The 12,373-nt window shown below is 66.0% G+C and overlaps 2 protein-coding genes across 2 annotated transcripts; both read right to left on the reverse strand.

Annotated features, from left to right (window-relative positions):
* Nucleotides 1-196: 196 nt before the first annotated feature.
* Nucleotides 197-6,997, reverse strand: LOC123022582 (neurofilament light polypeptide-like). Its single transcript, XM_044428418.1, has 4 exons — nucleotides 6,966-6,997; nucleotides 5,061-6,159; nucleotides 1,174-1,298; nucleotides 197-257 (listed from the first exon to the last, which is right to left on the reverse strand). The coding sequence occupies exons 1-4, from the start codon at nucleotides 6,995-6,997 to the stop codon at nucleotides 197-199; spliced, it is 1,317 nt and encodes a 438-aa protein (XP_044284353.1).
* Nucleotides 6,998-9,232: 2,235 nt separating this feature from the next.
* On the reverse strand, nucleotides 9,233-12,165 carry TLX2 (T cell leukemia homeobox 2). Its single transcript, XM_044428419.1, has 3 exons — nucleotides 11,796-12,165; nucleotides 9,901-10,138; nucleotides 9,233-9,452 (listed from the first exon to the last, which is right to left on the reverse strand). Exons 1-3 carry the CDS (start codon nucleotides 12,163-12,165, stop codon nucleotides 9,233-9,235), a joined length of 828 nt encoding a protein of 275 aa, XP_044284354.1.
* Between the last annotated feature and the right edge of the window lie 208 nt (nucleotides 12,166-12,373).

Below are 12,373 nucleotides of genomic sequence, written 5' to 3' on the forward strand. Positions count from 1 at the left end.
GGGGCCCTGGGAGGTGGGGGGGGAGGAGGGGGGGAGGGAGGGGCAGCGCCACTGCCAGGCTTCCTCTCCCTGCACCAGGGAAGGCTTCCAGCTCCGAGGTGGGATGGGGCCGCAGCGTCCAATGGAGGAAGTGGGGGCTACTGGGTGGGGAGGGGGCGCAGGTGGTGCCAGTGCCGACGAGTCCAGGGTGGCAGGATCACTGTGCCAGGGGTGGCCAGGAAGTGGCCCACCAAGCCTCCTCGCCCTCCAGCAGTTTCCTGCAACAAAGGGGGCAGGGTTAGGGCTGCTGCGGCCTGGAGCCCTCACGCCTGTCCGTGGGGCCCAGGCAGACCTGCAGGAGGGTGCCGCCCCTGGGGCTCCTGCCGCAGGGCTCCTCGTGCCGTGGTTGTGCGGGGAGGGGGCTGTGGGGCAGGGCCCGTGTGGTCCATGGAGCGCCAACTGAGACCCACAAGCCCAAGCACTCCCCTGCCCCCTCAGGAAGGCATGCAAGGAACTGGATGGGGCACCCCGAATGCCTCCCCTGCCCCCCCAGCGGCGGCCGTGGGCGGCCACTGAGCGGCTGCTGGACAGAGCGCCCGGCCAGCAAGCAGGCAGGAGGAGCAAGTGGCCGTGGGCAGGGGCCGCCGTCGTCTGGCGCTGGGAAAGCAACCTGCTAACAGCGCCGCATTCGAACTGAGAAACGGATGGCGGGTCACGGAGGGGACGGGGCCCAGGCAACGCCCGCAGGCCGCGCGGCGGCGTCTAAGCCCGACCTGCTCCGGGAAGCTGGCTGGCTCTTCCCTTTGGCCCCGGGTCGCCCTCCGCTCTCCTTGGCTGCTCCCGCCTGCCCACCAGCCCTGCTTCCCCTTCAGCGCAGCCTCGGTGCCCCTTTCCCCCTCCCAAGTGCGGCCCGGCCCAGCAAGGCCGCACCTGCTCCAGGCCTTTCCGCCCCAACGAGCTCGGCCCGGACTGCGTGGACAAGACAGGCGGCCTGCGAGGCCCACAGATGCCACTGCGGCAGGGCTGGGTGGTGCAGGGCCAGCGCCCCTTCCGCACGAGCAGGCCGCCTCCCGGCCCAGCAGCACAGCCGCCCCTTCACCAAGCGGAAGGCCCCCGCGTCCAGCGCCCGGCACTGCCCGGCTGCAGCACTGAGGCAGCCTGGCAGAGTGGGTGGGTGCATGGGGGGGGGCGTACCTGTATGCCGCTATCTCTATGTCCAAAGCCATCTTGACATTCAGGAGCTCCTGGTACTCATGCAGGTATCGTCCCATTTCCGCCTTGGCCTCCGAGACCTCTTGCTCCAGTTCCGCCACTCTCTCCTGGGAAAGGGTGCAAGTGGAGAATGCAGGGAAGACCGCGCTGCTTATCTGGCCTCCGCCACACACGGAATCCTAGGCTAGCAGGCGGGGAGGGGCTGAGAAGGCCATCGGGTGCAGCCCTGCTTCTGCAGGGCACCGAGTCACACCATCCCTATCAGATGGCAGTCCAGCTTCATTTTGAACGTCCCCAGTGTGGGGGACCCACACCTCTCTGGGAAGCCGGTTCCCCTGTCATCTTGCTCTGACAGTGAGGAAACCGTTCCAGGAATCTAGCCTGAATCTGGGGTGTCACGACTTGCCTTGGTTATTCTGTGTCCCACACTCTGGCATCAGCCAGAAGAGATCTTGACCTTCCCCTTTGTGACAGCCTTTGAGGTACTTACAGAGGGATACCATGTGCCCCCTCTGTCTTCTCTTCTCAGGGCTGAACATGCCCAGTTCCCTCAGTCTCTCCTCACAGGGCAGTGTCTCCAAACCCTGGATCATCTTTGTTGCCCTCCTCTGGACCCTTTCTAACCTTTCTGCATCTTTCTTAAATCTTGAGACACAGTATTCCAGATGAGGTCTGACTAGTGAGGAGTATAGGGGAACTGCCACTTTTCATGATTTGGAAGTAATACTTCTGTTAATCCATCCCGAAACAGCATTTGCCCTTTTGGCAGCTGCAACAAACTGTTGGCTCGTATTTAGCCTGTTGCCCACAGTAACTCCAAGGTCTTTTTCTTTTTTCAGTTCTGTTGAGCCACATATTCCCCATCTTGTATCGATGTCTTTGGTTTCTTTTTTTGAGGTGGAGGACTTGGCACTTGTCCCTATTGAATCTCATTCTGTTGCTTTGTGTTCAGTGTTCAAGTTTATCAAGATCACTCTGGATCTTCATTCTGTCTTCTAGGGTGTTTGTTATTCCACCCAGTTTTGATTATCTTTCCTTGTACTTCCTCATCTAAATCATTAGTAAAGACGTTGAAGGGCACTGGGCCCAGGGCTGAAGCCTGCGGCACCCCACCAGTTGCCTCCCTCCCTCCGTTCTGAGGAGGTGCCACGGCTGAGCACCCCGTGTCTGACTCGGCAGCCAGTCTTCGCTCCACCGAATAGCTCTCCTAGCTAGTCCACGTTTGGCCAGTTTGCTTCATAGGCTGTCGTGGGGCACTATGCCGAGAGCTTTGCTAAAGTCCGGGCAGATCATGCCCACAGTGTTCCCTCTGTCCACCTGGGAGGTTACTCAGGAAAAAATGAAATGAAATTAGTCTGCAGGCTCTTATTAGTCACTGCATTTTCTCAAAGGTGTTTGCAGGCTGATTTTGTAGCAATTTGCTCCAGAATTATTCCAGGACTGATGTCAGACTAACTGGCACGTAGTTCCCGGTCCATCCTTTCTCCCCTTCTTGCGGGTGGGGACAATGTCGGCCCTTCCCCAGCCATCTCGCGCCTGGAAGCTGATCGCAGGTACCAGCCAGTGGTCCCGAGAGCTCCTCCGCCAGCTCTGTCCTGACACTGCGATGGAGTCCACCGGGCCCTGGGGACCCGAATGTGTTTATTGCAGCTAGGTGCTCCTTGGCCACCTGCCTGCCAGTCTTGGGCGGCCCTGTCGCACCTGCAGCTTGTCCTTCCTCTTGGTCGTAGATGTTCCTGAGGGACAACAGAGGCGAAGGAGGGACTGAGTGCCTCCGCCGCTCCCTTGCCGTCTGTTATCACGCTGCCGTCCGCTTTAAGGGGCTGGGCACCCTCCTCTTCCTCATGCCTTTTGTTCTGGATGTGCCTGAAGGCTTTCTTTTTTTATAGTAAGTTTTATTCAAAATTATAACCCTAAATAAAAACAACATCAATCATCAAAAACATCGGACCAGCTGGGTCAGCCCCCACATTTTTTTTCCCATTTATGATGACTTAAAAACAGATTTAAATCTATACGAAGTCCCGTTTCTCTAGTCAATAATAAAGAGAGTCCCAAGTTTGATAGAAATCAGTATCTTCTTTCTCCTTCAACAACAAAGTCAATCTATCCATTTCTGCGCCGTCCAAGATCTTTTTTAGGATCGGTTCGTCAGTGGGTGGTTCTTCACTTTTCTAGTGTTGAGCAAATGCAATCCTCACCGCAGTAATTACATGTAAAATCAAATACATTTCTTGTTTACTAATATCAGCAAGTATAATGCCTAATAAGAAGACTGCCTGGAGGCTTTCTTGTTGTGCTTAGCATCCCTTGCTAGTCTCAGCTCATCGTTGAGGCCCCATCGGTGCCGGTGTTCAAGGACAGGCTGGACATGCACATGGTGGGCATGTTGTGAGTGGAGCCGGCTGGTGCCGGAGGTCAGACTAGATGGCCCGGGAGGCCCCTTCCGACTTGCTCTGCTTCTGTTTCCTGCTGTGGCCTTTCTGGTGCCGCCCCTGCAGTGCCTTGCGGTGCGTCTACATGCTTCCTCTGTGGCCTGGCCCTGCTTCCACCTCCCGTACGCGCTCTCTTTTGCCGCCAGGTTGGCAGCTTCCTGTGGAGCCATGCGGGCTCCCTCTGCTCTTTTCTACCTTTTTCCTTGTCGGAATTGTTCATGGACTCCCCGCCCCTCTTGGGCACCTTCCCCCTTACGCGTGAGTCGCCGCAGCACCTCGCTGATCATGGTCCGGAGGGTGCCAGATCCGGCCTTCTTGACGCCCAGGTTCGTGCTTGGCTGCGGTTAACCTTTCCCTCCTTCATAACTGAGGATTCAAGTGCCGCATGGCCACTTTCTCCTGGGTTCCAACGGCTGTTACTTTGTCCACCAGGCCATCCCCGTTAGTTGGCATTAAACTGATCCTGGGGCACACGGCCATGGAAAGATGCCTTGTCCCTTGGCTCTTCCAGCCCTAACGATGCCCCTCTGGACACAAAATGGTGGCACTTCCTGCACACCCGCCAGCAGAGAACAGAAGAGGGGTCTGAGGGCATTTCTGCCATGGGTGCAGCATGGTGTGGTCACTGGTAGCTACCACACCTGCACCCCACTGCTGGGGGGGGCCTGCTGCTCCCCCCCAGGGAGCAAACCTCTTGGCCAGCCCTGCACTTCCATGTCGCTCAGAGGCAGCCACTGGGGACCGGGGCTGGCTGCCCGTGACTGGCCCACGCTGCCGGCCCCTGGGCTACCCGTCCGCTTGCGGTGGTTCTTCGAAAGGCTTGGCGCGAGTGCAGTGTGGCCTGGTTGCTGTCTCGGCCTGGCCCAGCCCGGACCAGCCGGACCAGCCAGCGGCCAATCAATGCTCCTCTGGCCCCACCCAGTTCCCAGGTGCAGCCTCTCGGCCCTGTCAGGTGGGGCTAAGGCCCAGACCTGTCTGCCCCACCAGGAGATCCTGCCAGAAGCGTGTGTGGCTTGAGTCCGAGTCCCACAGAGGCCGCCTGGCCCAGAGGCCAGGGGAGCAGGCTGGCTGCTGGGGAGCGGAGAGTGGGGAGCTCAGCCAGCGGGAAAGGGGGGCCATGGGGCCACGGCCAGGATCCCAGGACAAGAGCAGCACATGCGACTGGCAGGGCGGAATGGCTCCCAGTGACGGCAAGCTGGGTGTGGGAAAGGGGTGGACCAGGAGCCAGGGCAGGTCGGAGCAGAGCACGGAGATGGGAGCGGGCAAACCCCCCGCTCAAACAGCGCCAGCCAGAAGGCCCAGCTGCAGGCCTCCGTGGGCTGGAGACCCCCTGCTTTGCGATCTTTGGGCCAGAGAAAGCCCGGCATCACCCTGCCCTGCTCCCGCCCGCGGCCTCCAGGGAGGTCCTGCTGGGGACAGGGCCCTCCGTCCTACCTGGCAGCGGGCCACCTCCGCGCTCTGCTGCCCCTCGAGGCTCTCCAGCTGCGTGTGGAGCAGGTCGATGGCCCCGCGGAGGGCATCCATCTCCGCCGAGCGAGACTGCAGCAGGCGCCGGTACTCCACGGTCTCCTGGCGGACGCTGCGCACGGCGCCCTGGTTCCGGCTGGCCAGCTCAGCCACCGAGGCGAACTTGGAGCGGTACCACTCCTCCGCCGCCTGCATGTTCTTGGCAGCCAAGCTCTCGTACTGGGCTCGGATGTCGCGCAGCGCTGCCGACAGGTCGGGCTTGGCGGCGCCGGCCGGGGCGCCCTCCGCGACCGCCGTCCGGGCGGCCTCGGCTAGCTCGGCTTCAGCCGCCAGCTCGGCTCGCTCCTGGCCCAGCAGCTTCTGCAGGAAGGCGAACTCGGCGCGCAGCGAGCCGGCCGCCCTGTCCGCGTCGGCGACGGCCAGCGCGGCCTGAGCGGCCTCCTGCCGGACGCGGCGCAGCGTCTCCTCGGCGTCGAGCCGCCGGCGCGCCTCCTGGGCATGGCGCTCGCGGAGCTGCCCGCAGAGCTGGCGCAGGCGGTCGCGCTCGACCTCCAGGCGCGCCTTGTCGTCCTTCCCGGCGTCGAGCAGCGCCCGCAGGCCGCGCACCTCCTGCTGGTAGAGCTGCGGCAGGCTGGCGGGGGCGCGTTGCTGCCGCCGCAGCGCCTCCAGCTCCAGGCGCAGCGCTCGGTTCCGGTGCTCCAGGTCCCGCACGCGCTCGATGTAGGTGGCGAAGCGGTCGTTGAGCTCCACCAGCTGCGTCTTCTCCTGGGCGCGCAGCCCGAGCAGCTCGGCGTTCAGGTTGCTCACCCGCGCCAGGTCCAGGCGCTCCAGGGGGTCGGGGCCTGGGCCGGAGATGCGCGGCGAGCGCCGAGCGGCCGAGGAGACGCTTCCCCGGACGGAGCGCGCGCCGCTTCCGCGACCCTCTTCCCACGGCCTGCGCCAGCCCGGCACCTCGGAGCCCATCCTGGCCGCGCCGCGCAGGCGGATCTCCGAGCGCGGCTGCCGGGCCTGGCGGAGCGCGCCGCCGCACCGCGCGCTCGGAGTGCCGCTCTGCGCCAGCCGCCGACTGCGGCACGGGAAGCGCTTTTAGAGGGGGCCGCTGTGAGGCGGGCCAATCAGGGCGCGCTGCGGGGGCGGCGCTCGGAGTGGCCGAACGCGCCGGCGCGCGCGGATCACGGGCCAGCGGGCGGCTCTCCGGGCCCGGCTCTGCTCGTTGGCCAGGCCGCTGCCGCGAGGCCGCCCGGGACCCTCCCCGCTCTTCTCAAGGCCTGGGAGAGACGCCCGCCCCCCGGAGCACGGGGCCGATCTCGGGGAGGGGGGGCGTTCCCGGTTCGGGGCCCTACGCCCGAAGCGCGGGGCTGCTGCGCGAGCACTGGGCAGGCCCGCCGGGGCCGCGGTGGCCCCGCGGAGGAGCCGGGGCAGTCGGAGCGGGCGGCCGCGAGAGGCCGTGCCTGGGCCGCCTGGCGTCGCTCTTGCGCTGCGGAACCCAGCCAGCGGGTCCCTGCGGCCGCCAGCGCGCGCTCCCGCCCCGCCCCTCCGGTCCCTCTTGCGCGTGCACGCGTACAACGCGCAGCGCGGCAGCGGCGCGCGCCAGGCCTCCCCCGCAAAGGGAGCGGGCCCGGAAATCGCCCCCGCCTCGCAAGCGACGCCTCCCGCTCACCCTCGGCCGCGGCAGCCCTTGCCTCCCCACCGCCAGCCCCGAACGGGCCGGTAGGCGAAGGCTGCCGCCCCTCGCAACGCACCTTCGCCCCCTCCCGGCCCTGCGAGAGGACGGCCTGGTGGGGGGGGGCACTGCTCCTGTCGGCCGGGGCGCCACAGACGATCGCGCGGGCTATCGATGGACGGGGCAGCCGAGAGGCGTCCGGTCGTTACAGCCCCTTTTCTGCCAGAGCCCCTCCTGGCATGGCGCGTGTGCGGGGGGGGGGCATCGAACCCTCGGCTGGCCTGGAGGGCCACACTCCAGACGGGGGCCAGAGGAGCGCATCCTGCGCGGCATTCTCTTCGCACAGCGGGCAACCCGCTGCCCGCAGGAGCCTACGAGCACAGGGGGAGAGCAACCGCATGTGTAAAGTTGCCCAGTGTAAAGTTAATCTATGCAATTCGCTGCCACAGGGAGGGTGGCAGATGCCAGCCCGGGCGGCTTTGCAAGGGTGGGCAGGCTCGTGAGGGAGGGGCTACCGGGGCCGCTAGCCCTGCTGGCCCCGTGCCCCCGCTTCCTCAGAGGCGGCCGCCAGCACATGCCCGCGGCCGAGGGGCTCGGGAGGGGGAGGCCTTGCCCGTCCTGCTGGAGGGGTCTGGGGGCAGCCGGTTTGCCTCCGTGTGTGCGGAGGGCCGGGCTGGGTGGGCCTTCGGCCTGATCCGGCAGGGCCCTTCTTATGTTCCTATTATAACTCCGCTTGCTTGCCTTTTTTTTCAGCTAAGCAATCGCAAATGCCGGATTTGCACTGCCTCTCGATCGTTTTACTGGCCCTTTTCCATACTTCCTCCAGCTCCACAATGCCCTTTTCTAAGGACCAAGGGTTCAGGTTAGGGATTAAGGACTGGCACTATACAATACTGTCACGCCAAAGAAAAATACAGTCTTGGCAGTTTTAGTTCCAGTTCCTGTATTAATTACCCTTGATGTGGCATTGCTTTGATCACAGCAGCTGCACACGAGGTCAGTAGTCCCATCCGCCACAGTCTCCAGAGTCCTTTCCTGGCCAGTCAGTCACTGCTAGCTCAGATCCCATCAGCATAGACATGAAGTTGGGGTTTTATTTTTTATTTTCTTGCCCCAGCATACTTGACTGGCTCGCTTACAATCGCTGCTTCAAGGGCCCATTCCCCCGTCTGAAGAGGTCCTTCTGAAACTCTTTGCAGACTCCTTTTTAAAAACCACCCCACATAATTTGGTGCCATGTGCCAACCTGGTATATCTTATTTACTCCTAACTCCAGATGATTTATGAACAAGTTGAAAAGCGTTAGACCCAGTACAGATCCCCGCATTGGGAGAGTTTGCCGTCTGTTCCCACGTTGTTTTCTTCCTTCAACCACTGACCGAGCCACGCGAGAACAGCCCCTCTTCTTGCACAACTGCCACGTTTTGTGAAGAGTCTTTGGTGAGGAATTTTATTCAAGGCCTTGTGGAAGTCCAAGCAAACAAGGTGTCCTGAATCGCCCACCTGCGTGTTTATTGGCACTCTAAAGAACTTCAAAAGATGAGCAGCAGGGGACCTGCCTTTGCGGAAGCCGTGACGGTTTTCAGCAGCTCTGCGCCTCCATATGCTTGCTAAATTTATCTTTAACAATGTGTTACCCAGAATTGAAGTTAATTAGCCTGTAATTTCCTGGATTCTCTCCTCCGGCCCCACACTTCCCTTTGAGTAACTGGGGCTTTGCAGGCCATTCCCGGCCCTCTGATCCAGAGGACATGCCAGCTCTTTGGCAGGGGGAACAAATGGAGAGGAAGCACCTTTGGCTCAGAGAGACCCCGAATGCGAGGAAGGAGAACCCTGCGTGGCTTGAGATGTGGGGCGGGGGGCACAGCAGGGAGACCCCCGGCCAAGGCGCTCATCCAGAGCGCTTGCTGCTCGGGTTGTGCAGCCCCTCTGCCTTGCCCTCGGCCCCAGAGCCCGGCCTGCTCAGGCAGGAGCCTCCAGCACCATGGACAGGTCCGGCAGCGTGGAGGAGAAGCCGCACGGCCCCTTCCAGCCACCTGGCGGTGCGGCTCGCTTCGCACGGCTGCGGGCCGCCCCAGCCCGGTTCGCCACTGCGCCCTCCAGGGCAGCCCGACATGGCCCCCGGGGCCCGAGGGGGGTGGCACGATCCGGGCCGGCAGGTCCTGTGCTGAGCCCCCCCACTCCGGCCGCGGATCTGGCCAGAGCGCATTCCTGGCAAGGCGAGGGCGCGGGTGCCGCGGGCGATCGGAGAGGGCGGATGGGGCCCTGCCCAGCCTTGTACGGCGGAAGCGAGGCCTGGAAGTGGGCATTCGCGAAGGAACGCCGTCGTAAGGCAGAGGCCTCGCCGCTGCGGGGCAGGTGCGGGGGCCGAGCGGGATGGCCTCGTGGCAGGAGGCTGGAAGGACACCGCGGCAGAGGCTTTGGGGTGCGCTGGCCCTCCGGCCCCGTCCCGCTCCGGCCCCCGGAGAGCAGCCGCTCAGACGAGCGCCGCGGCGCCCGAGACCGACGTGACCTCGTGGTCCTCGGCCCAGGGCTGCAGGTTCTGCAGGGCGAGGAGCGAGGCGTTGTGCAGGCAGAGCGGGTCGTGCGGCTGCAGCGGCTGCCCCAGGCTCTTCTGGAAGGCCTCCTGCTGGAAGTGCAGCATCAGCCGGTTGGCCTGCTGGCGCTCGGCTTCGCGCTCCTCCGCCGTTTGCCGCCTGAGGAGAGACGGGCGGCCTGAGGCGCTGGCGGGGTGACGCACGGGCCCTGCGGCACGACGCGGGCTGGCGCCCTCGAGGCTCTGCCCCGCAGCGGAAGGACGGCCGACCGCGCGCCTCTGGGCAGGAGCAGAGCGGCGTTTTAGCCTCGCCCCGCGCGCCGCCGGCCCCTCCTGCAGACCCTTCCAGGCGTGCCACGGGCGGTTCGGGAGGGCCTGCTGCGCGCGCAGGCGTGGGGCCACGGGCCTGCTCTCCTGGACCCCGCGCCGCCTGGTGCACGGGGTCCCAGATCTGCCCGCTCCCCACCGGTCGCCCTGTTGCCTGCGCTTGCAGCGGCCCTGCAGGAGGGCCGGCCTGCTAGACCCGTCCCTGCCGCAAACCAGGGCGGCCCGCTCCCCCCCCCCCGCCCGGGATCCGCTCCCCCGCCTGCAGCGCCCCCGTGCGCTACCTCCACTTCGTGCGGCGGTTCTGAAACCAGGTCTTGACTTGGGCGTCCGTCATCTTGAGGGCCTTGGCCAGCGCCGCTCGCTCCGCCGACGCCAAGTACTTCTGCCGGTGGAAGCGCTTCTCCAGCTCGCAAATCTGCGCCCGCGAGAAGGACGTCCGCGGCTTCTTGCGCTTGGGCGGCGTGCGGTTCTGGTAGGGGTGGCCCACGCGGCGGGCCACGGAGAAGGGCGGCAAGGCGGCTGCGGGCGGAGCGGGAGGCAGCAGGTGCCAGGCTGAGCTGCGCCCGTGCGGGACACCCCCCCCCCCCGGGGGGGACCCTCTCCTCCCCCCCGCCCCCCCCCCGCACCCCTCGCCTAAGGCGGGCTCTCCCCTTCCCCGGGTCCAGGGACGCCGCCGGGGCCCCCCCCCCCGCCCCGCGGCTCTTCCTCCTCTTGTGAGCAGCGAGGACTAGCGGGGAGAACGAAGAGTCACCGCGAATCTCCCCGCGGTCCCATGGAGGCCGCCCGATGCCCACCGGTCTGCCACCCGCCACTTTCCCCTTCCTCTGCAGCTGCTCCTGCTCCTGGCTGGCCCGGCCCAATGGAGAGGCGCAGTTTCCGTCCTGAGCGGCCACGCGGTCCACCCGTGGGAAGATGCCTCTCAGCTGGGCCTGCCCGGTGCTGCGCAGGGGCCCACCGCACCTGGGGTGGGGAGCGGCGGGACGGTTGCTCCATCGCGCTCCCCCCCACCCCAGCTGCTGCGTCGGCCAGGCCCTCGGTCAAGGGGGCGGGAGCGGCAACCCGTCGCTGCTAGAGAGCAACACGCGGAGAGGGCAGCCGAGTGGCCCTTCCAGCGAGTCTCTCCGGTGGCGTGGACCCGAGGTGGAGGCGGCCGCGTGCCAGGCTCCCCCACCTGGAGCCCACCAGCTGTTCTGGGCTGCGTCGCCCAGCACGCCCAACCATTGGCGTCGGGAGCCGCGGTCCGCGCTGGGCAGGGGAAGGCCGTGCTGGGGAAGAGAAGCTCCACCGCGCCCCGTTCCCGAAGGAAGGAACTTGTTGCAGGACGGGCGCGTCTGCGCTCCTCGGCCAGGGCGGGCTGCCTCGGCCGAGAAGAGCAGGACGGCAGCCGCGCCCCCCCCCCCGCCGATATCTCGGAGCGCCGTGGCCGAAAGACCGGGAGACGCATGGCCAGAGTCTGCCCCGCCAGCACCCTCGCCCGCATCCTGCCTGGCACACGGGTGCCTCCGGCCGGGTGCGCCACCCTCGCGAGCCAGGCGCTGGACGGACCCTCCCGAGAGAAAGAGCTCCAGGGATGCCGGCCCAGGCGTGGCAGCCCCCCCCCCCCCCCGTTTCCGCCCCCCCCCCCCCCCCCCCCCCCGCACAGGGCAGGAAGCGGCTCCTTGGTTATAAAGCTGCGATCCTGCAGGTTGCTAAGAGGGCGCAGCGACCCCAGGACAGAGGCGCGGGGAGAGGCAAACGCCCCGGCGGGGCCAGGGGCCAGGCCCCGAAATAGAGTCTGTCGCAAAGCTCTCTCAGGCCTGGCCGGGCGCCGCGACGCCTCGTGAGCACCCTCATTCACGAGCACTTTCCGAGGGCGCCGCATTTGCCAGTGGCTGGAGGCGGGGTGGGGGGAGCCATGCCCCGCGCCCATCTCTTTCTCCGCAGACAGACCCGGCTGGGCGACCCGGAGGCCTGAAGACGCGGATGGCGCTGGCTAGATCCAGGCGGCGCACTGCCGCCTCGCCCGCGCCACGATCCGCGGAGGAAGGTCGCTCTCCTTCCCCGGAGGTGCGGGGCCTCGAGGCAGGGAGGCAGAGCAGGAGGGCCCCTGTTGGGGGGGGGGGGCTTGCTCCAGCCAGAGCGCAATTCGGCCGTCAGCTCGCCTGCTTGGAGCGGGGGTGGGAGGCGGGGTTCTCACCTGTGACCCGGTCCTTAGCCAGCCGCCGGCTGTTCTCCATCCAGGGAAAGGTGAGGTTTGCTCCTGCCGGCTGCGGACGGACGGGCGCCGAGGGAAGGGGCCTGTGCGCCGGCACGCGGATCACTCCTCCGCCGCCCGCAGAGGCAGCCCCGGGAAGCCCGTAGGCGCCGAGGGAGCAGGCCGGGTTGTAGTCCGCGGCTCCGAACCCCCCGCTGTACAGCGGCTCCTCCGGTGCCCCGACGGCAGCCAGACAGTTGCCCTGCGGCTGCGGGCAGCCCAGAATCTGATCGATCCCGAAGCGGATGGGCTCGTGGGGCGGCGGGGGCGGCGTGCGGACGGCTTCCCCTCGCCCCAGCCCGGGGGCCTCCATCCTGCCCGGTCAGCGGCAGCGCGGTCTCCTCATGCCCGCGCCCAGCGATCTCCGCCCCGCCAGAGACCTTTCCCCGAGGGCGCTCCCCGCGCGGCCCTGGCGGAGCTCAGGGCGGGGAAGCATCGCCGGGCCGGGGCCCCATGGGGCGGGAGGCTGCGGGAGGGCCCGCCGCCGCACAGCAGGGCCGCTCTCTCGGGGCTGGGTGCGC

The sequence above is a fragment of the Varanus komodoensis genome, unplaced genomic scaffold (genome assembly GCF_004798865.1).
Source record: "Varanus komodoensis strain SLA01 unplaced genomic scaffold, ASM479886v1 scaffold2, whole genome shotgun sequence".
Taxonomy (NCBI): Eukaryota; Metazoa; Chordata; class Lepidosauria; order Squamata; family Varanidae; genus Varanus; species Varanus komodoensis.